The 24499-nt window shown below is 24.4% G+C and overlaps 5 protein-coding genes across 5 annotated transcripts; 2 read left to right on the forward strand and 3 right to left on the reverse strand.

The window, feature by feature from the left end:
* The first annotated feature begins 167 nt into the window (after positions 1–167).
* Positions 168–1836, forward strand: LOC129907439 (cytochrome c oxidase subunit 3-like). Its single transcript, XM_055983677.1, is given in 1 exon segment — positions 168–1836. A coding segment is annotated over 1 exon segment (777 nt). The 5' UTR covers positions 168–1043; the 3' UTR covers positions 1821–1836.
* Positions 1837–2681: 845 nt separating this feature from the next.
* On the reverse strand, positions 2682–4433 carry LOC129907438 (NADH-ubiquinone oxidoreductase chain 5-like). Its single transcript, XM_055983676.1, is given in 1 exon segment — positions 2682–4433. A coding segment is annotated over 1 exon segment (1260 nt). The 5' UTR covers positions 4419–4433; the 3' UTR covers positions 2682–3158.
* A 51-nt stretch (positions 4434–4484) lies between these two features.
* Positions 4485–5612, reverse strand: LOC129908848 (NADH-ubiquinone oxidoreductase chain 4-like; the record flags this gene model as incomplete). Its single annotated transcript, XM_055985651.1, is given in 1 exon segment — positions 4485–5612. A coding segment is annotated over 1 exon segment (915 nt), but the record flags the coding sequence as incomplete, so codon positions are not given.
* Positions 5613–6181: 569 nt separating this feature from the next.
* On the forward strand, positions 6182–7917 carry LOC129908857 (NADH-ubiquinone oxidoreductase chain 6-like; the record flags this gene model as incomplete). Its single annotated transcript, XM_055985661.1, is given in 1 exon segment — positions 6182–7917. A coding segment is annotated over 1 exon segment (594 nt), but the record flags the coding sequence as incomplete, so codon positions are not given.
* An 83-nt stretch (positions 7918–8000) lies between these two features.
* Positions 8001–12471, reverse strand: LOC129908864 (NADH-ubiquinone oxidoreductase chain 1-like). Its single transcript, XM_055985674.1, is given in 2 exon segments — positions 8001–8951; positions 12442–12471. Coding segments are annotated over 2 exon segments (849 nt in total). The 3' UTR covers positions 8001–8132.
* Positions 12472–24499: the final 12028 nt, after the last annotated feature.

The raw sequence follows: 24499 nt of genomic DNA on the forward strand, positions 1-24499 counted from the left end.
ACTGAAAGCAAGTACTGGTCTCTTAAACCATGTTATAGTAATCTAGCAATTACTTTTAATGAAAAAAAAAAAAAAAAAAAAAAAAAAAAAAAAAAAAAAAAAAAAAAAAAAAAATTAGTTAAAATATAACATTAGTATGTCAAACTAAAATTATTATAAATTATAATATTTTTTGATTCCTCAAATAGCTCCAATTAGATGACTATCTTTATTTATTTTTTTCAGAATTATTTTTATTATATTTAATATAATAAATTATTTCATTTATTTTCCTTTAACTTCTAAATCTAAAAGTTCAAAAAAAATTAATACAATTTCTATAAATTGAAAATGATAACTAATTTATTTTCTGTATTTGACCCTTCTTCTAGTATTTTAAGTTTATCACTTAATTGATTAAGTACTTTTATTGGTTTATTAATAATTCCATCTATATATTGATTTATACCTTCTCGTTATCATATTATTTGAAATAATATTTTAACTACTTTACATAAGGAATTTACAGTTTTATTAGGTAATCCTAATCAAAAGGGAATAACACTTATTTTTGTATCATTATTTTCTTTAATTTTATTTAATAATTTTATAGGATTATTTCCTTATATTTTTACTAGTACTAGTCATTTAACTTTAACATTAATATTAGCTTTACCTTTATGATTAGCTTTTATAATTTATGGATGATTAAATCATACTCAACATATATTTGCACATTTAGTTCCTCAAGGAACTCCTGGTGTATTAATACCTTTTATGGTTTGTATTGAAACAATTAGTAATGTTATTCGTCCAGGAACTTTAGCAGTTCGATTAACTGCAAATATAATTGCTGGACATTTATTAATAACTCTATTAGGAAATACAGGATCTTCTTTATCATCAATAATTATTATTGTTTTATTAATTGTTCAAATATTATTATTAATTTTAGAATCTGCAGTAGCTATTATTCAATCTTATGTATTTGCTGTATTAAGAACATTATACTCTAGTGAAGTAATTTAAAAATATTAAATAATTAAAAAATTAATTAGTTAAAAATGTCAACACATTCAAATCACCCTTTTCATTTAGTAGATTATAGTCCATGACCTTTAACAGGAGCTATTGGAACAATAACTATAGTTTCAGGTTTAGTTAAATGATTTCATCAATATGATATATCATTAATAATATTAGGAACAGTAATTACTATCTTAACAGTTTATCAATGATGACGAGATGTATCACGAGAAGGTACTTTTCAAGGTTTACACACTATTTCTGTAACAACAGGTTTACGATGAGGAATAATTTTATTTATTTTATCTGAAGTTTTATTTTTTTCTTCTTTTTTCTGAGCATTTTTTCATAGAAGTTTATCTCCATCAATTGAATTAGGAGCTATTTGACCTCCTTTAGGAATTACTCCTTTTAATCCTTTTCAAATTCCATTATTAAATACAACTATTTTATTAACATCAGGAATTACTGTAACTTGAGCTCATCATAGTTTAATGGAAGGAAATTTTTCACAAACTACTCAAGGTTTATTTTTTACAGTTTTATTAGGAATTTATTTTACTATATTACAAGCTTATGAATATATTGAAGCTTCTTTTAATATTGCAGACGCTGTTTATGGTTCTACATTCTTTATAGCAACAGGATTTCATGGAATTCATGTTTTAATTGGAACAACATTTTTATTAATTTGTTTAATTCGACATTTAAATAATCATTTTTCAAAAACTCATCATTTTGGATTTGAAGCAGCAGCATGATATTGACACTTTGTAGATATTGTTTGATTATTTTTATATGTATCAATTTATTGATGAGGAGGTTAATATATTTATATAGTATAAAAGTATATATGACTTCCAATCATAAGGTTTATTAACATAATAATATAAATAATTTTTTCTATTATTCTTATTTCTTTAATTTTAATAATATTATCTATAGTAGTAATAACATTAGCAACTATTTTATCTAAAAAATCTTTTAGAGATCGAGAAAAAAGTTCTCCATTTGAATGTGGATTTGACCCAATATCTTCTTCTCGTTTACCATTTTCATTAAAATTTTTTTTAATTACAATTATTTTCTTAATTTTTGATGTTGAAATTGCTTTAATTTTACCTATAATTATAATTTTAAAATTTTCAAATTTAATATTATGAAGTATTACTTCAATTATTTTTATTTTAATTTTATTATTAGGGTTATATCATGAATGAAATCAAGGTATACTAAACTGATCTAATTAATTAAAGGGTTATAGTTAAAATTATAACATTTGATTTGCATTCAAAAATTATTTAATAAATTAAATTTACCTTGAATATGAAACGATATATTGTAATTAGTTTCGACCTAATTTTAGGTATTTAATACCCTTATTCTAATTAATTGAAACCAAAATAGAGGTATATCACTGTTAATGATAAAAATGAATTATAAATTCCAATTAAAGAAATATGTTGATCAAATAAAAGCTGCTAACTTTTTATTTTAATGGTTTAATTCCATTTATATTTCTATTTATATAGTTTAATAAAACATTACATTTTCATTGTAAAGATAAAAAAATATTTTTTATAAATATTTACTAATTTTAGTTATTTAATTATTTAAAGATTTAACAATCTCCCTAACATCTTCAATGTCATACTCTATTATATAAGCTATTTAAATTATAATATAATTAAAAATATTACTAAAATAATAAATCATAAAATAAAAATTATTAAATAAATTTTTAAATTATTATTTTGTAAAAAATTTATGAATTGAGAATTAATCACTAATTGTTTGTATAAATTTTGTCTTCCTATAAATTCTGATCAACCTTGATCAAAATTTATAACAACATTTATTCCTAATTTTAAATGATAATTAATAATTCCATAAGTTGAAATATAAGGTATAAATCATATTGATCCTGCAAATACTCTAATGTAATAATTATTTAAAGATTTATTTGTTATAAATAAAGAAATATTAGAAATTAAATAACCAACTAATCCTCCTACAATACATACAAATAATGTTATATACTTTAAATAATAAGGTAAACAAATTGTATAAGGAGTTATAAAAATTAATCAACTTAATATTCTACCTCCAATAATTCTTATAAATATTAATCCTAATATACCCTTTAATATAATTCAACTTTCATCATTTAAAACATTTAAAGAACTACAATTTATATTACCGGTTATAGAATAATATACTAATCGTAATGAATAACATACAGTTAATCCAGTTGAAAAAAAAAATAAATAATAAATAAATAAATTTACTATACTTAAAGAAACAATTTCTAAAATTAAATCCTTTGAATAAAATCCAGCTAAAAATGGTATTCCACATAAAGCTAAATTTGCTACATTAAAACAAGAAGAAGTTAAAGGTATAAATAATCTCAATCCTCCTATTAATCGTAAATCTTGAGAATTATTTATGTTATGAATAATAGCACCAGCACATATAAATAATAAAGCCTTAAATAATGCATGAGTTAATAAATGAAAAAATGCTAATTTATAATAACCTATTGATAAAATTATTATTATTAAACCTAATTGACTTAAAGTAGATAATGCAATAATTTTCTTTAAATCAAATTCAAAATTAGCACCTAATCCTGATATAAATATAGTTAATCCAGCTAATAATAATAATAATTGACTTATAAATGTATTACATAAAAGTATATTAAATCGAATTAATAAATAAATACCAGCAGTTACTAATGTAGAAGAATGAACTAAAGCTGAAACAGGAGTAGGAGCTGCTATTGCAGCTGGTAATCAAGAAGAAAAAGGAATTTGAGCACTTTTAGTTATTGCAGCTGATGTTACTAAAATTCTAATTATTAATATTTCTTTATCATTTATTATAAATTCTAAATAAAATACATAATTTCATCTTCCATAATTTAATATTCAAGCAATTGCTAATAATAAAAATACATCCCCAACTCGATTTAATAATGCTGTTAATATACCAGCATTATAAGATTTAACATTATTAAAATAAATTACTAAACAATAAGATACTAATCCTAATCCATCTCATCCTAATAAAATTCTTACTAAATTTGGTCTAATAATTAAAAATATTATTGATAAAACAAATATTAATACTAATATAATAAAACGATTAATATTTATATCATGAATTATATATTCTTTTCTATAATAAATTACTAAAGAAGAAATTAATAAAACAAATGATATAAATATTAAACTTATTCAATCAAATAAAAAAGTTATAACAATTCTTATAGAATTTATTGAAACTAATTCTCATTCTAAAAAATAAGTAATTTCATTTATAAGAAAATATAATGAACTTATTAATAAAATAATTCTTATTATAAATAATATAATAAAATTTATTAAACAAATTGATAAATATTTCATAATTTAAAATGAATAAATTCATATCATCGACACCACAAATCAATATTTTTTATTAAACTATTTAAATTATAATCACAATAAACTTATTTCAGATTTTAATATTAATAAATTTAAAGGAAATCAGTGTAAAAATAATAATAAATATTCACGAATAAATCCTATTCTAAAAGAATAAATTCCTGAATATAACTTTCCATGTTGTCTATATGCATATAAATATAAAGTATAAGCAGCACTAAAGAAACATGTAAAAATTAATAATAATATTGTTAATATTGATCAACTTACAATTCTATTTAATAAAGAAATTTCTCCTAATAAATTTAAAGTTGGAGGAGCAGCTATATTAGCAGAACATAATAAAAATCATCATAAACTTATAGAAGGTATAAAATTCAATAAACCCTTATTAATTAATAATCTTCGTCTTCCTAATCGTTCATATGTAATATTTGCTAAACAAAATAAACCTGATGAACATAATCCATGAGCAATTATTAAAGTATATGAACCAGAAATTCCTCAATATGTTATTGTTATTAAACCTCTTAATACAATTCCTATATGAGCAACAGAAGAATAAGCAATTAATGCTTTTAAATCAGTTTGTCGTAAACAAATTAATCTTGTTAAAACTCCTCCAACTAATCTAATTCTAATAAATCAATAATTATATTTAAATCCTAAAATTTGTAAAAAAAAGAAAAATCGTAATAACCCATAACCTCCTAACTTTAATATAATTCCAGCTAAAATTATAGAACCTGCAACAGGTGCTTCTACATGGGCTTTTGGTAATCATAAGTGTACTAAAAATATAGGTATCTTAACTAAAAATGATAAAATTAATGAAAAATATAAAATTATATAATTTATATTATAATTATTAATTAAATAAAAATTTATTGTATTATAATTATTATAAATATAAAAAATAGCAACTAATATTGGTAAAGATACTAATAAAGTATAAAATAATAAATATATACCAGCTTGTAAACGTTCAGGTTGATAACCTCATCCTAAAATTAATAATAATGTAGGAATTAAACTACATTCAAAAAATAAATAAAATAAAAATATATTTATGCTTCTAAATGTTAAAAATAATATTAATAATAATACTAAAAAATTTAATAAAAATAATTTTTCATAATTCTTATATTTATTTACTGAATATCTTGCTATTAATATTAAAGCACAAATTCAAAAACTCAATAAAATTATTCCATAAGATAATAAATCTATTCCTATAAAATAAGAAATTATTATTCAATAATTAGTAAAATAATTATAAATAATTAAAATAAATATTATAAAAAATAATATATTTTGAACCATTCAAAATATATTTGTTATAAAACAAAAAGGAAATATTATAATTAATATAAATAAAATTTTTAGCATTGTAAAATATTAAAAGATTGAAAATAATCATTTCCATATATACGAATTATTGAAACCAAAACTGATAACCCTAAAACACCTTCACAAACTCTAAATGTTATAAAAACTATACTAAAATAACTTTCATAATTTAATATATTTAAATAAATAAATAATAAATAAAATAATGATAAAACAATATATTCTAATCTTAAAAGCATTGATAATAAATGTTTTCGATTAGAAATAAAAATAAAAATACCTATCATTATTAAAAAAAAAGGTAATCCTCAATTAATTAATATTATCATTAGTTTTAATAGTTTAAATAAAACATTGGTCTTGTAAATCAAAAATAAGAATTTTTCTTTTAAAACTTCAAGAAAAAAGAGAAATCTTTATCATTAATCTCCAAAATTAATATTTTATTTAAACTACTTCTTGATATTATACAACTTATTTTATATATTATAATTTTAATACTAGCATTTATATTTTTACAAATAAATCACCCTTTAAGTATAGGAATAATATTACTAATTCAAACTGTAATAATTTGTTGTATTTCAGGATTAATAGCAAAAAGATTCTGATTTTCTTATATTTTATTTTTAATTTTTGTTGGTGGTATACTTGTTTTATTTATTTATGTAACATCATTAGCATCAAATGAAATATTTACTTTATCTATAAAAATAATTACTTTATTATTTATTAACTTATTTATTTTAATAATTATAATAATTTTTATAGATAAAATAATTATTATATTTAATTCATTAAATAATGAAATAACTTCAATTTCTATATTAAACAATTATATTATAGAAAATACTTTAAATTTAAATAAATTATATAATTATCCAACAAATATAATTACTATTTTATTAATTAATTATTTATTAATTACATTAATTGCTACTGTAAAAATTACTAAATTATTTTATGGTCCACTTCGATCAATAAATTAACTAATGAATATACCTTTACGAACTCATCACCCGATTTTAAAAATTGCTAATAATGCATTAGTTGATTTACCTTCTCCTACTAATATTTCTATATGATGAAATTTTGGATCTTTATTAGGTTTATGTTTAATTATTCAAATTTTAACAGGATTATTTTTAGCTATACATTATACAGCTGATATTAGTTTAGCTTTTAATAGTGTTGATCATATTTGTCGAAATGTAAATTATGGATGACTATTACGAACATTACATGCCAATGGTGCATCATTTTTTTTTATTTGTATTTATTTACATGTAGGACGAGGTATATATTATGGATCTTATTTATTTACACCAACTTGACTTTCAGGAACAATTATTTTATTTTTAGTAATAGCAACTGCTTTTATAGGATATGTTCTTCCATGAGGACAAATATCTTTTTGAGGAGCTACAGTTATTACTAATTTATTATCTGCTATCCCTTATTTAGGATTAGATTTAGTACAATGAATTTGAGGAGGATTTGCTGTTGATAATGCTACTTTAACACGATTCTTTACTTTTCATTTCATTTTACCATTTATTGTAGCAGCTACTGTAATAATTCATTTATTATTTTTACATCAAACAGGATCAAATAATCCTATAGGATTAAATTCTAATTTAGATAAAATTCCTTTCCACCCTTATTTTTCATATAAGGATATTACAGGATTTATTGTTATAGTAATATTATTAACTATATTAACACTAATAAATCCTTATATACTAGGAGATCCTGATAATTTTATTCCAGCAAATCCTTTAGTAACTCCAATTCATATTCAACCTGAATGATATTTTTTATTTGCATATGCAATTTTACGTTCAATTCCAAATAAACTTGGAGGAGTAATTGCTTTAGTAATATCAATTGCTATTTTAATAATTATACCATTTTATAATTTAAGAAAATTCCGAGGAATTGAATTTTATCCTATTAATCAAATTTTATTTTGAATTATAGTAACAATTATTATTTTATTAACATGAATTGGAGCTCGACCAGTAGAAGCACCTTATGTATTAATTGGACAATTATTAACAGTTTTATATTTTATATATTATTTAATTAATCCATTAATTTCTAAATGATGAGATAATTTATTAAATTAATAGTTAATGAACTTGAATAAGTATATGTTTTGAAAACATAATATAGAAACTTAAATTTTCTATTAACTTTACTAAAATTAATTCATTAAACAAAATTTATTAAATAAATTTTTAAACCAATAAAAAATAATAAATAATTTAAAGAAAAAGGTAAAAATCTTTTTCAAGCTAAATATATTAATTTATCATAACGGAAACGAGGTAAAGTACCTCGTACTCAAATAAAAACAAAAGAAATAAATATTAATTTAAAATAAAAAAATATATTAAATATATCTCCTCCTAAAAAAATTAAACAAAATAATATACTTATAAATAAAATTCTTGCATATTCTGATAAAAAAATTAAAGCAAATCTTCCTCTTCTATATTCAACATTAAATCCTGATACTAATTCTGATTCTCCTTCAGCAAAATCAAATGGTGTTCGATTAGTTTCAGCTAATGAAATAATTAATCAAATAAAAGCTAAAGGATATAAAATAATAAAAAATCATAAATAAACTTGATAATAATAAAAATTTAATATATTATAATTATTAATTAAAAATACAAAAGATAATAAAATTAGAGCTAAACTAACTTCATAAGAAATTGTTTGAGCTACAGATCGTAATCCTCCTAATAATGCATAATTAGAATTTGAAGATCATCCAGCAATTATTACTGTATAAACTCCTAATCTTGTACAACATATAAAAAATAATAGTCCTAAATTAAATGAAAATAATTTAATAAAAAAAGGTATACACATTCATAATAGTAAAGATAAAAATAATGAAAAAATTGGTGAAAAATAATAAGAAATATAATTAGAAACTAAAGGATAAGTTTGTTCCTTTGTAAATAATTTAATTGCATCACAAAATGGTTGAGGAATTCCTATCAATCCAACTTTATTAGGTCCTTTACGAATTTGAATATATCCTAATACCTTACGTTCCAATAAAGTTAAAAAAGCAACTCTCACTAAAACACAAATAATTAATATTAAACTTATAATTAAAAATAAAACAATTTCTATATAAAACAAGTACTATTTGTAATATAAATTACATTTATAAATTCTAAATTTATTACATTAATCTGCCAAAATAGTTTTTAAATATTTAGTTAAATTCTATATTTTAAAATAAATTATTTAAATATTTAATCCTTTCGTACTAAAATATTTTAATTAATTAAAGATAGAAACCAACCTGGCTTACACCGGTTTGAACTCAGATCATGTAAGATTTTAAAAGTCGAACAGACTTAAAATTTAAACACCTGCACCTAAATTTATATCTTAATCCAACATCGAGGTCGCAATCTTTTTTATCAATATGAACTCTCCAAAAAAATTACGCTGTTATCCCTAAAGTAACTTAATTTTTTAATCATTAAAAATGGATCATTTATTCATAAATTAATGTTTTTAATTTTAAAAGTTAATTAAATTTTAATATCACCCCAATAAAATATATTTTCTTATTATAATTAAATAAATCTTAAAAATTAAAATAATAAATATATAAAGATTTATAGGGTCTTCTCGTCTTTTAATAATATTTCAACTTTTTGATTGAAAAATAAAATTCTATTATAAATTTAAATGAAACAGTTAATATTTCGTCCAACCATTCATTCCAGCCTTCAATTAAAAGACTAATGATTATGCTACCTTTGCACAGTTAAGATACTGCGGCCATTAAAAAAATTCATTGGGCAGGTTAGACTTTAAATTAATTTCTAAAAGACATGTTTTTGTTAAACAGGCGAATATTATTTTTGCCGAATTCTTTACATAAACTTTTCATTTATAAATATATTTTTATATTAATAATATACTAATTATATCATTATTACTTTATTTTTAAAATTAAAATAAATATTTTAATAAAAATTTAAAATATAATAAATAATTTAATTATAAAAATTAATTTATAACAAATTTAATAAAAATTGATACTTCTAAACATATAATATTTTAATTTTTATTTATTATTTATAAAAATTTATTTTATAGCTTATCCCATAAAATATTGAATTTAAAAAATTATTTATTTAAAATTAATTAAATAAATAAATTTTTAAAACTAAATTAAATTTATTTCTTAAAAAACTAGATATATTTAAAAACGAATAACATTTCATTTCTAATAAATTATGTAAAATAATTTTATTACATTAATTTTTATAATTTATTAAATCTTTTAAAATCGAGAAAAATAAATTATTTATTTTTTATTTGATAAACTCTGATACACAAGATACAATAAATAAAATTTTCTTTTATAATAAAAATTTTTCATTATATTTCAATATTATTTCACAATACTAATAAACTATTATTAAATTTATTTATTCTATATAATATACTAAAACATTAAAAATTTTATAATTATTTTTAATAATTTATATTATTTTAATAAAAAACTAAATAAATAATTATTAATCAATTTATATTGATTTGCACAAAATTCTTTTCAATGTAAATGAAATGCTTTTCTATTTAAGCTTTAAATTGATTCTAGATACACTTTCCAGTACATCTACTATGTTACGACTTATCTTATTTTAATAACAAGAGTGACGGGCGATATGTACATATTTTAGAGCTAAAATCAAATTATTTATCTTTATAATTTTACTATCAAATCCAATTTCATTAAATTTTTCATATTTAATTCCATAAATATATTTTATTGTAACTCATTTATACTTAAAAATAAACTACACCTTGATTTGATATTAATTTTAATTAAAATTATAGAAAATTATTATTCTTATAAAATATTCTAATAACAACGATATATAAATTGATTAACAATTTTAAGTAAGGTACATCGTGGATTATCGATTAAAAAACAAGTTCCTCTGAATAGACTAAAATACCGCCAAATTTTTTAAGTTTCAAGAATATAACTAATACTACTCAAATAAATTAAATTATATTTTAAATAATAGGGTATCTAATCCTAGTTTATAATTAAAAATTATTAGCTTTAATATTTTTTATATTTAAAAATATGATAAATTTAAAATTTCACTTAATAAATTTATTTTTATTTTATAAAATTAACTATTTAACTATTATTAATAAAATTTATTCATATTATTTGTATAACCGCAACTGCTGGCACAAATTAAGTCAATATTAAATTAATATTTCTATTTCTAAATTTCTTTAATTAATAATATTAATTATTGCAAATATAAATTAATATAATATTATAATTATATTTATTTTTTAAATAAATATAAATTCACACAAAAATTTACATATAATATAAATTAATAATAAATTTTTTAAGCTAAAATAAAACTTTATAAAATTAATATTTTAACTTAAAATTAATTTATATAAAATTTAAATTTTATATGAATAATTTAAAATAGTTATTTATATAAATAAAATAATTTATATTTAAATTTTTATTTATTATTTAATTAAATAATTAATTTTGAGTAACTGATCTATAAAAAAATTTTTTTTTAATTAATTATCATTTAAAATTAATTTATACCCCTATATTTATTAAAATAATTTTATATTACCCCTAATAATAAATATTATATTAATAAAATTTTATATAAAAAATTTAAATAATAATCAATTAAAAATTTATAAAAAAAAATTGTTTTATTTAATAGATAATTAGTATTATATAAAAAAATTATTATTTTATTTATTTAATTTTATTAAATAATTAAAAATAGTAAATATTTTTAAAAAATAATTTATATTTAAATTTTTATTTATTATTTAATTAAATAATTAATTTTGAGTAACTGGTCTATAAAAAAAATTTTTTTTTAATTAATTATCATTTAAAATTAATTTATACCCCTATATTTATTTAAATAATTTTATATTACCCCTAATAATAAATATTATATTAATAAAATTTTATATAAAAAATTTAAATAATAATCAATTAAAAATTTATAAAAAAAAAATTGTTTTATTTAATAGATAATTAATATTATATAAAAAAATTATTATTTTATTTATTTAATTTTATTAAATAATTAAAAATAGTAAATATTTTTAAAAAATATTTTAATATTTTTTAAAATAATTTTTTAATTAATTATTATTTATTATTTAATTAAATAATTAATTTTGAGTAACTGGTCTATAAAAAAAATTTTTTTTTAATTAATTATCATTTAAAATTAATTTATACCCCTATATTTATTAAAATAATTTTATACTACCCCTAATAATAAATATTATATTAATAAAATTTTATATAAAAAATTTAAATAATAATCAATTAAAAATTTATAAAAAAAAATTGTTTTATTTAATAGATAATTAGTATTATATAAAAAAATTATTATTTTATTTATTTAATTTTATTAAATAATTAAAAATAGTAAATATTTTTAAAAAATATTTTAATATTTTTTAAAATAAATTTTTAATTGATTATTATTTAAATTTTTTTTTTTTTTTTTTTTATAAAAAAAATTTTTTTTTTTTAATTTTTTTAAAAAATTTTTGAAAAATCAAAAAATTTTAAGCTTAATGAGCAAACGGTCGATGATCGATTTCCTATGCCAAACATTGAGGATCTATTTGATAAAATCGGAAAATGCACATATTTTTCAAGTATTGATTTAGCCAAAGGATTTCACCAAATTGAAGTCTTACCGAGAGATCGCCCTAAGACAGCTTTCTCTACCTCAAATGGCCACTACGAATTTATTCGAATGCCATTTGGCCTGAAAAACGCGCCAGCGACTTTTCAGCGCTTAATGAATAACGTTCTTAAAGATTTTATCAATAAAATCTGTGTGGTCTACTTAGACGACATACTTATTTTTTCCACTAGCTTTGACGAACATTTACTGTCAATAAGGAAAATTATGGAACGATTACGAGAAGTAAATTTAAAAGTCCAAATTGATAAGTGTCATTTCGCTGAAGAATACACTAAATTTCTTGGACACACAATAATTAATGGTGGTATAAAACCCAATAATGATAAAGTAGAAGCCATTCAGAAAATGAAACTTCCCACAACTGTCAAAGAAATTAAACAATTTCTTGGTATTAGCGGATATTATCGCAAATTTATTAAGGACTATGCGAAAGTTGCATACCCCATAATAAAGTACTTAAAGAAAGACATGAAAATAAACAAATCTGACTCAGAATACATAAATGCTTTTAATAATTTAAAATTACTACTAACTAGTGATCCAATACTCAAAAGTCCGAACTTTGAGAAAACATTCACCATAACTAACAACCGATGCATCGAATTCTGCGATTGGAGCGGTACTTAGTCAAAGTAATCAACCGATAAGTTATGCTTCACGTACTTTAAATAAGCACGAAACAAAATACTCGACAATTGAGAAGGAACTTCTCGCAATTGTCTATGCAGTTAAGTATTTCAGAACATACATTTATGGTCGAAAATTTATCATACGTACAGATCACAAACCACTTGTCTGGCTTAATAACCTCAAAGAACCGAACATGAAACTCCAAAGGTGGAAAATTCAATTAAACGAGTATAATTTCACGATAGAATACATAAAGGGAAAAGAAAATCACGTCGCTGATGGTTTAAGTAGGTATACAAATTATGAAATAGAAGAAAAACCTTTATTGTCTAACATTTTCAATAACGATACGATTAATAATGAGTCAACAAATGACGAAGACATTAAGTCTACTGATGCCACTATTCACAGTGGAATAGAAGATGAAACCCAGTACATATATGTCACAGAAAAAGCCATCAACCTTTATAAAAATCAAATTTATTTAGAATTTGGAAATAAAGAAAGAATATTCAAAAAAATTATCAATAAGAAAATTCAAAACTATATTTTCATCGATGAAAATAGTAACTTACTTGAAATTATGAAAGGATTATTGATAGATAAAGGAATAATGTGCGTTTTTTGTGAAAACAATCAATTATATGTCAAATTTCAGGACAATTATGTCAAATTCTTTGCAAATAATCCAAACCTAAAAATTCTTAAATCCAGTATTAGGCTAATAGACGTAACAGATAAAGAACAAATTATCACCATTATAAAAAATGAACATTTAAGAAACAATCATCGAGGCATCCAAGAAGTCTTTAATGAATTAAAACAAACACACTATCAACCAAATCTTTTGAAAATGATTACACAATACATAAACAACTGTGAAATACGTATTTTAGCTAAACATGACCGACAACCGGTTAAGGTTCCATTCAGGTTAACTGAATCGGCAAATAATTTTAATGCAATAACGCATATAGATATATGGTTTCCGTACAGAAACGTCATGTTTCTTACGACCATTGACAAATTCAGCAAATATGCTACCATACATAAACTGACAGATAGAACATGGATTTCAATCTTGAAAGCTCTCAAAGAAAGAATTCAATTCCTAGGAAAAATGAAAAAATTAGTATACGACAACTAAAGATGCATTCTTCATAACTCTGTAGAATTATTTTTAAGAGAAAATGAAATAGAATCACATGTTACCACAGCAGGAAATAAAACTGGTAACGCTGATATAGAAAGGTTACATGGTACATTAAATGAACATCTACGCATAATGAGCTTAGACAGTAATAAAGATGATGACATCGACACAAAAATATTTAAAGCAATTACATTCTATAACAATACAATTCATACTACAACAAAATTATGTCCAATAGATTTTATAAATAAAAATTACGACAGAAAGGAAATTGAAGCCTTAGCTATAAGGTTAGAAGAAGAAAAAGTAAATAAAATAAACAAACTAAACAAGAATCGTACATCTGAGTACAAACTAAATGAAAATGTAGTATCTAATAGAAATATAGCAAAAAATAGTTCAAAATATAAAAGGCTAGGAAATTTTAAAAAACAAGGTAATTACACAATTGACACAAGTAATAAACGTAACATTAGATACAACACTACTCAACAAAAAAGGAAATTCAAATACCAACAATAAAAAAATAAAAACAAACAATTTATTTACAGATGTTTTCACTTCTGATCCTACTTCAACTAACACAAATTTTGGGACAGTCCATATAAATATCAAATATTAACAATTAAAACGGCTTTGTTATATTTAAGATGGATACCAAACTGATAGTGGATAACAACACGAAAATTCTCCACATAATAGACATAGAAGACTATGATAACGCAATGAACGTTATAACAGACAATTTAAATAAACTAAAGTTAGAACCAAATAGCGATGAATATCTCAGACTTGATAAAGAACTCGCTTTAGCAAAAAACGACTTAAACATTTTGATACAAAATGTCTACAAAGACAAAAAACGACAGAGACGTGGACTAATAAACGTTCTAGGCTCCGGTCTAAAATTAATCGCAGGAACGATGGACTATGAGGACGCAAAAGACATTGAACAGCATCTAAGGATGATAGATAGAAATTCGGAACAAATTACACGAGAAACAAACAAACAGGTAATAATTAATAATAATTTAGCAAGAAATTACAAACAAATTGTAGATCATGTTAATACACAGCAACAAAAATTGAATACGTTTTTAAACGAACTTAATACAAGATCAAATTCTACATTATTGGCTTTTGAAAAATTAAAATTAATTTTCGAAATCTACGTTGATATTGAAGTTCTAATAAGACAGGTAGAAAAAATATCTGATAGTATACTTATGATTAGATTAAACATATTAGCACATAACATTTTTTCTAATGAAGAAATATCAGAATACAAAATATCAGCAAGAATGCTGCCTTACATTAAGAATACGGTTTTTTATAAAAACGAAGCACTTATTTTTTGTATAAGTCTTCCTAACTTTTCAGAAGATGAATTCTTCAACGCTTTAATAATTCCAATTCCGAATAACAAATTTGAAGAACTAGATTCCGAAGTAGAAAAAATAATAATACATAAAGACAATGTATTTGAAAACGAAAAAGAAATTGTAATAAAAAGAAATCTAAAGCTTCACAAACACAAATGTATTCAAACAATTTTAAAAGAAAATACAGTATGTAATTTAAGAATTAATAATTCAACTTATATTGAAAAAATTTATGATGATTTAGTTGTAACAAAAAACATTCCTACAACAGAAATTAAACAAAATTGTATTAATCACAAAACGAAAATTAATGGAAACAATCTAATCAAATTTAGCAATTGTAAAATTGAAATTCAAAATGTAACTTTTATAAATACTTTTAAAAACTATACTGACAAATTTATAATTCCAAACTTAAACACTAATTTTAAAAAAATTATAAATACTTTAACTTTAGACAAAGTTCATGCTAATTTCATTGAAAATAGAGACAAAATTGAATATTTGCAATATAAACATCTAACAACTACAACAATTAATTCAAGCATTACTTTTATAAGTTTAAAGGCTTGGCCACACCGGAGGGTACGGGTAGCGGCAACGATATTTGTATTAAAAAAATTCCACACCCGAACATTGATGTGTCAGTTTGGAATTTTTTCCATACAAATACCCGTACCGTTACCTGTACCTCTACCGCGTACCCCCCGGTGTGGCCAAGCCTTAATTTTGATTATAACTTTCATAATAATTGTCATAAAAAAGATAAATAAAATAAAACAAAGTGAAACAGAAACAAATGTTAAACAAAATAAAAGTCTAAATAAAAATGCAGATCCTTTTGCAGAGACTGCAAAATTCTAAAAGGGGGGAAGAGTTACAGTAAACAACTCCACTCTCATTTCAATGTAATAAAATAATCAAATATAAATATTTGCAAACATGGCAAAGTTGCAATCGTGAGAAACGAAGCAAAACTAAAATCCCACATTGCAACTTGAAACCAAAGAATGTATAAACATAGCATTTTAAGAACAAATTTCAATTTTGAATAATAAAAGCTTCGGCAGTTTTTAAACATTACTCGAACTAAAAAGGTCTACCTCTCCTTTTATTTATATCTATATCGTCATAACGATATCGTCTGTTAATAATGAATTGCGGAATGGTCCTGTTTGTGACTCTCTTTTAAAATATTTTTCCATTTTGTATAACCAAATACTGAATCGAAACAGATAGATTTAAACCAACAACTGTTAAAAATAAGATAATCAATTAATTTTTAAAACGTTTAAGTGAAGTTCTGTCAACTTTAAAATAAAATGTTAAGTATTTCTATGAATAAAGTGACGATGTAGTGCGCATACTTTTTTGAGTTGAAAATCGGAAGAAACCCTAATTTTTTAACACAAAATCGGGCAGTCGGAAATAGCTCCAAAAATCGGGAGAAATACGAAAAATTGGGGAATCTGGCAACACTGCTTAAATTGCAAATTGTGGGGCTGAAGATATTTAGCCTTGTTTATTTCATTCAATTATCTTTTAAAATGTGAAAGTTATGCACCCATTTGTAAACGATAAGCCGATTTTTACGTGGTCCACTCAGCCTTAAAATAAGATGATAAGTTAGGTTAGGTTAGGTAGTAGCAAATTACCCGACACACTTAACTTATGGATCCATTGTAATACCACAGATGACTAGTAAGTTAGCAACTCACTAGACGAACCACGCGGAGCTTCTTATGAATAGTGATAGACTGTTAACGTCCGTTTTCACTAGATCGCTAGTGTCCTCGTAGAAGCGTTCTCCTAGATGGAGTTTCCTTCTAATAGAGAGAGCAGGGCAGGTGCACAAAAGATGTTGAACAGTTTCCTCTTTTTCATCATCCATGGAACTTCTGCAGAAATCGTTAGAGAACACGCCCATTCTTTTTGCGTGTCTACCTATTAGACAGTGTCCTGTAAGAACACCTATGGTGGAGGTGGAGCTAATATGCATTCAGTTTAAATTCATAAAACCCTTTGAACGTTTCAAGTCTATACAAGGCCATATTTGTTTAGTAGCTAGGCAAGTATTAAGCCAGAACCATAATTGGCGGATGGAATCGGAAGCTACTGTCAATTGTGGTTGTTTTCTTTGTATTTTCGATAAGTTTTCATCCGTCAATTGCACTCGCAACCGCACTCGACGGATGAAAATACAAAGAAAACAACAACAATTGACAGTAGCTTCCGATTCCATCCGCCAATTATGGTTCTGGCTTTACTCTGAGTCCATCTAAGTTTGGTTTTCTTTAAAGCGTCCTGCTTTAGCATAAGTTTGCATGTAGCGATAGGTATTCCAATATTGTTCCTTTCCGGTTGTAGAGGATTGATTGTTCCTTGTTTGGCAAATTCGTCTGCCCTACAATTGCCTGGAATGTCTCTATGTCCCGCCACCCATAAGAGGTGAATGTTAAACTCCTCAGACATCTCCCTTAGACATGTTTGACAGGCAAGAGATTTGATAGCTGCTTCCTGCTTGGCTCTCCGAGAAGATCCGAATATCTGAATATTACGTTTTATCTGAGCCAAGAGAGAACCTCCTTAATCGCCAGAATTTCTGCTTGGAACACGCTACCTTGGTCTGGTAGGCGGAAGAAAAGACTGACATTCAGTTTTTCTGAGAATATACCACTTCCTACACCTTCGTTTGAACCATCAGTATAGAAGTGTAAAGAGTCATTGTCTAGAGTTCTAAGGTCCTCCCATTCAGTTCTGGAGGGAATAGAGGTCTGGAAATTATTATCGAACACCAATTGAGGTGTGGTATAGTCTAAACCAGGGATGGCGAACGCCATAAAATATTTCCGGCACGTCACCAATTAAGTAATTTAATTGCCATTTGAGCGACATTCAACGATTTTTCCAGTAAAATTTTTCTTGAGATTTTGTAGAACTGTAAAAATCTCTTCTTCTCAGAAGAAGATACTCACGTTTTGAAAAAAAGATTGAATTTACATGAAAAACCAGACAAAGTAAAATTAGCTGAACAGTTTTTTATCGGTAGGTAATTAGGATTTCACAAATTAAAGAATTATCGGAAATGCCTCGGTCTACTATGGACCCTGATACGACATCCTTTGATAAACTTAACATGTCTTAATTTTACTGGTTGGAAATTGAAATGTAGCTGAACGAATTTCAATCTTGTCCGATATCGACTCAAAAATTAGTCGAAACAATGAAAAAGTTGAAATCCATGGAACTAGAGAGGGTAGAAGGCAATACGACGAACAATTCGAATTCCAAATTAATGGAAACATGAAATTGGAAAAGTTGGAGATCTTGACAATATTTTCACCTACTTACGCCTGTGAGTTATAATTTGTCCAAATGAATAACATTAAAGATTCGCTTAGAAGCAGATTGTCAGATGATTCCCACTTTATCTTTCAGTTCAGCCTGCATTTTGCTTAAAGTGACGAAACGTAGCCCTGAAATAAACTACTTGGCATCGAGTTCAGAACAAGAAAAGTCATACTACAATATTTATTTGACTTTATATTTTTTGTTTCTTTGTTTTATTTTGTACATCTAAAAATTGAAAATTAAAAAATTTCAAATTCATTTTATTCAAACTCAGTTTTTCCGAACGTAAAATTTGAAACAATGATGCAGAAAGCTTATTTTTTGGTTCCAAAAACAATTTTTGTAGTTTTTTTAAACAAGTAGCGCTATAAAGAAATAATAATTTTGTAAATCTCCCACTTTTTGCAAAAAGTGGCCATTTAGTTATACCTTTAATCTGAAATTTAGTTTTTTTTATTAAAACTAACTACAATATTATTATTATTATAATCTGTTATTTTCAAATTTAAATTAATAGGTGTGTTTACAAATTAAACGCTTCGTAGTTTAAAATAAATTATTTTTGCTTCTAGTGGTCACAAAAAAAACCTAGATCAAAACTGTATGGCACGCCGAAGGCACCTCAAATAAATATTTTTTTTTAAATGGCACGGGCTCTAAAAAGGTTCGCCATCCCTGGTCTAAACAATCCGGAATGAATCCGAAGTTGTTTGGAATACTAGTGTGGCCAATATGATTGCTGGTCCACTGAAGCTGAAAGGTAGACGAGTAGCTGAGCTTGTTTGCTGAAAATGTCTTGGGGTGTGAGATTTAGTTGAATGTCGAGGGCGTCAGAAGGGGTTGACCTTAGCGCACCGCTTATGCACATACTAGCTGACCTTTTGACTTTGATAAGCTTGTTTAAGTTTATCGCTTTGTTCAGTGCGATCCACCAAACTACCATCCCGTATGTAAGTATTGGTCTTATGACCGATGCACAGTGGCCCATTTAGGCAAAAGTGCTTGCAATATTCATTTTTCGGGTGGGTCTATAATGAAAAACTTTTTAGATCACTGGATTCACAAATGTTTGGAGCTCGAGTATTCGAAAAAAATTTTCAATTTGGGTTATTGGTGTGCCTTATAGAGCAAGTCAAAGTTAAAAATTTTTTATTATGAAAAAAAAAAATTCAGTTTTTTATTTTTTTTCTTAGCTTTGAGTGTTAAAACTAGGAAGAGGGCTTCTAAAACGTTTTTATTTTATTTTTTTTTTTTCAAATGCTGTGTAATTATTTAAACCAAAAATTAAAAAAAAAATTTTTAATTTATTTTTTAATTGTTTAATTTAATGTTTTTTGAAACACTGTTTTTTGCACACTTTTTCGACTTCAAATAACATAGAAATAAAAAAGATTCCTACGTAATCAAACCAAGCTCAGCTGATTCAAAATCCTTATATATTTCTTAATAAAAATCCAAAAGCTCAGCTGCGTCATTTTGCATCCAACTGAGCTAGAGCGGTTTGATTTGATAAGGTCAGTAATTTTTTCGACATTTTTTTTTTCATGTGTGAAAATAAAATCTTGGAAAATTAGAATTCTTTATTTTGTGTGTGGTGGATTTCAATAACATGACTTTTAATTTAAAAGAAAAAAAATATTTTATGTATATTTACTACCTAATTTTTTTTGAAAGGGTTTTATAGCTGATTTCTTATAAACCTCTTATAAAACATTTAATTAATTATGCATTTGTTTTTGGGTAGATATCATTAAATTCCATTCAGGTACTTTAATTGATAAGTGCTTTTCACCGGATTTAAGAATTTTCTAATATTTTAATATAAAGATAGACAGATAGTTTTCATGGGATGTCATAAAATTTTAAGTAATAAAAGGATTCGAATATTTTTTAGTGCTGGTATTTATTTTTAAGGTATAAAAAGATGAAACACTTAGATGAAATTATCATTTAAAGTTTTAAAGAGCAGTCGCATAGTTGAAAAAAAAAATTTTAAATGAATACATCGCATAACAATTTGTTTAAAATTTTTGTCAATATTAGGACTTGTGAAGAGTTTATATCTGCCTGATGATTGACTGAAAAATTTTGAACGAATTGACAGAAACAAAGTCTACGCGGTCATGTCCGATATGCAAAAGGACACAGAAAAGCTTCAACAATCAAGATGAATCAAATGAGGACGAACAATCAGATGCAACCGCTCGAATAACTGGAGTCAATGGAGAAGCTATTATGATTCTGAAAATAATACCTACTGAATGTTTTGAATTGCAGGGAAGTAGTAAATGCAGTTAAATTTGGGGAGTATACTAAGAAAACAGCAGAGCTTCTAAAAAAAGTATTCTGGAAAACTACTCACGCTTACTCTTCACAAAATATTGGTCCATAGTCAAAATATCATCGAATATCAATCACTTCCACTTGGAGAACTGTCAGAAGAAGCCCAGGAGTGCAAAATTAAAGACTACAAGTTTTAAGGATTCGGCAGAATGAAGACCTATTTAACATGCATGCAAACTCATTGAATACACTTATTTCTTCCTTAAGGCATGTAAGAATTTTCTTTATTCAAGGAAGTTTAAAGTGTCTGTCAATAATTGTTTGTTCAAAATGTTCAATGTTGAAGCAGGTTCTTGGACCGAATTTATATATTTTATATACATCTGATTTCCCTAACTTAAGCTTTTGTGATAAAGGTATTCTTGTGGATGATACATGTATTTATACATCAGATTCAATTGGTTCCGTAATAGGAACCAATCTGCAATATGATTTAAATACTATAGAAACATATTTCAATGATTGGAAGATCAAATTGAATGCTTCTAAGACGCAGGCTGTCTTTTTTACTCGTAAAAGGAAAGCTTGCCTCTTACCAAGCAATACTCACAATCGGTGGTTCTCGGGTGAATTGGGAAACTAATGCTAAATACCTTGGGGTACTTCTTTTTTTTATGATTTGCACTAAAATTTCCTTTCAGATAATGAAAGCTTATAAAATTTCGAATCGAATATTTAAAAAAAAATTTAAATAAAAAAAAATTTAAAATTACAATTGCCCCATACATGACATGAACATGGTACCCTCTTGGTTGCGGCCCGAGTACTCTTTCTTCAGACCACCGAGCATTTGGAAACGTAAAGTTATAAGTACACAAAGGATTGGAATTTTTTTTTCGAAATTTTTCGATTCGGGAAGCTCTCGACTATGTTACAAATCGTAGACACAAGAGTCGATTATACAGTTCATTCGTCGAATTCACTAATAACAAAATATCGCGAATGCGAATCTACCGCGAATCCAGTCAACTCCTCAGGAGCGAATTCATTAATAGGGATGATTGTTTATATTCAGCTCAACTTACATAGATTTTTAAACAAAAACCTAATGTGAACTATATCCAGCAAGATTAAGTTTTATTTATTTTATTATTCACTAGTTTAAAAAATACATCTGGATGTAAAATTGTCAAGAAAAAATCCAAATAAAAAATAAATCCAAATTAAAAATAGTTATTCCGATTTTAACTATGAAAATAGTTAAAAAATAGTTAAAAATGACTTTTGATATTTTGTTATTAGTGAATTCGACGAATGAACTGTATAATCGACTCTTGTGTCTACGTTCTGTAACATAGTCGAGAGCTTCTCGCATCGAAAAATTAGGTTTTTGTTTTACTGATTAAAATCTTAATCTTGCTGCAAAAGCATTCATTTTTTTTATTTGAATAAAATCGCAATTATGAAAACTAATAATTTTTGTTTTGAAAAAGGCCTAATTCCAAAGGTTGTATTAAACACTACGGCAGAACTTTTAACCCTGTACAAAAAGGAATAGCATGTTATTGTAGGTGAAATCGTTGGTTTTTCACTCATAGCAATTGTTATTCTTATTATACCAGTCTGGAAATTGTATTTTTGTCGCTTTTATACATTATTTAATTATGTTTTCTCTCAAGTTGAATACAAACCCTGCAACTGCAAACCAAACCTCAGTAGTTTAGGGGAAAATACAACCACCAACAAAGCTTATTTTGAGGATGTATGTGTTTCCTTATTTACCAAAATCTCTCCCCTCCAAAAATAAAAGTTTTGTTTCTCCTGAAAAAATAAACTCTTCTTTGATAAATGGGAGGAAAAGAGCGCGATGTATGCAATGCACAAAGTTTTGTCTCTTTTGTAATGGCGGCTCGCGTTTGATTTGACTTTTCCTACATTTTATATTTTCTAGTGAAACCAGTAAAACCTTGATAGCCACAGCCACAGCAACATCAAAAAAATTTTTCGCTGCTCCATTTGAAGAATAAAAATAAAAACAATTCAATTTAAAAAATATATAATCTTCTCAGTGTTGAGTGTTATTTGTGAAAACTATTTTCTCTAAACAAAATATCTACCACAAATTCTTCGGTATGCCACAAAAATTTATTTCCACCATCAAAATGCACAGCCTCAGCCTTGTGCATTTAGAAAAAAAAGTAATACAAAAATGATACAAAAACAACCACCAATTGATTTGGAAAATAAAGGTATGCTGATTATAAAATTGATAAATTATAAAGTTGTTGATTTTTTTGTCTTTTAGTGGCGATCAATTCCAGACATCATTGACTGAGTTTACAAGCAGCTTCAGCCTTGAGCATTTAGAAAAAAAAAAATCAAAACAAGATACAAAAACTGCCACCAAAGTGCAGACTGCAGAGTATTTTTTTCTTTTTCATTTTTCTCAACTGGCCAGGCCACAGTCGCGTGCCCAAGGATCTTTTTTTATGTATTTTGTTTAAAAAAAAACTATTTTGTATTTTTCCAATAAAATATTAAATAACAGCCAGGCCAGGCCACGCGACTGTGGCCTGGCCAGTTGAGAAAAATGTTTTTGTTTTGATTTTTTTTCTAAATGCTCAAGGCTGAAGCTGCTGTAAACTCAGTCAATGATGTCTGGAACTGATCGCCACTAAAAGACAGAAAAATCAACAACTTTATAATTTATCAATTTAATAATCAGCATACCTTTATTTTCCAAATCAATTGGTGGTTGTTTTTGTATCATTTTTGTATTACTTTTTTTTCTAAATGCACAAGGCTGAGGCTGTGCATTTAGATGGTGGAAATAAATTTTTGTCTCGGGCCGAAGAATTTGTGGGGTATATATTGTTTAGAGAAAATAGTTTTCACAAATAACACTCAACACTGAGAAGATTATATATTTTTTAAATTAAATTGTTTTTATTTTTATTCTTCAAATGGATCAGCGAAAAATTTTTTTGATGTTGCTGTGGCTGTGGCTATCAAGGTTTAACTGGAAAATGTAGGAAAAGTCCAATAAAACGCAAGCCGCCATTACAAAAGAGACAAAACTTTGTGCATTGCATACATCGCGCTCTTTTCCTAACATTTATCAAAGAAGAGTTT

The sequence above is a fragment of the Episyrphus balteatus genome, chromosome 1 (assembly GCF_945859705.1).
Source record: "Episyrphus balteatus chromosome 1, idEpiBalt1.1, whole genome shotgun sequence".
In the NCBI taxonomy this organism is placed as follows: domain Eukaryota; kingdom Metazoa; phylum Arthropoda; class Insecta; order Diptera; family Syrphidae; genus Episyrphus; species Episyrphus balteatus.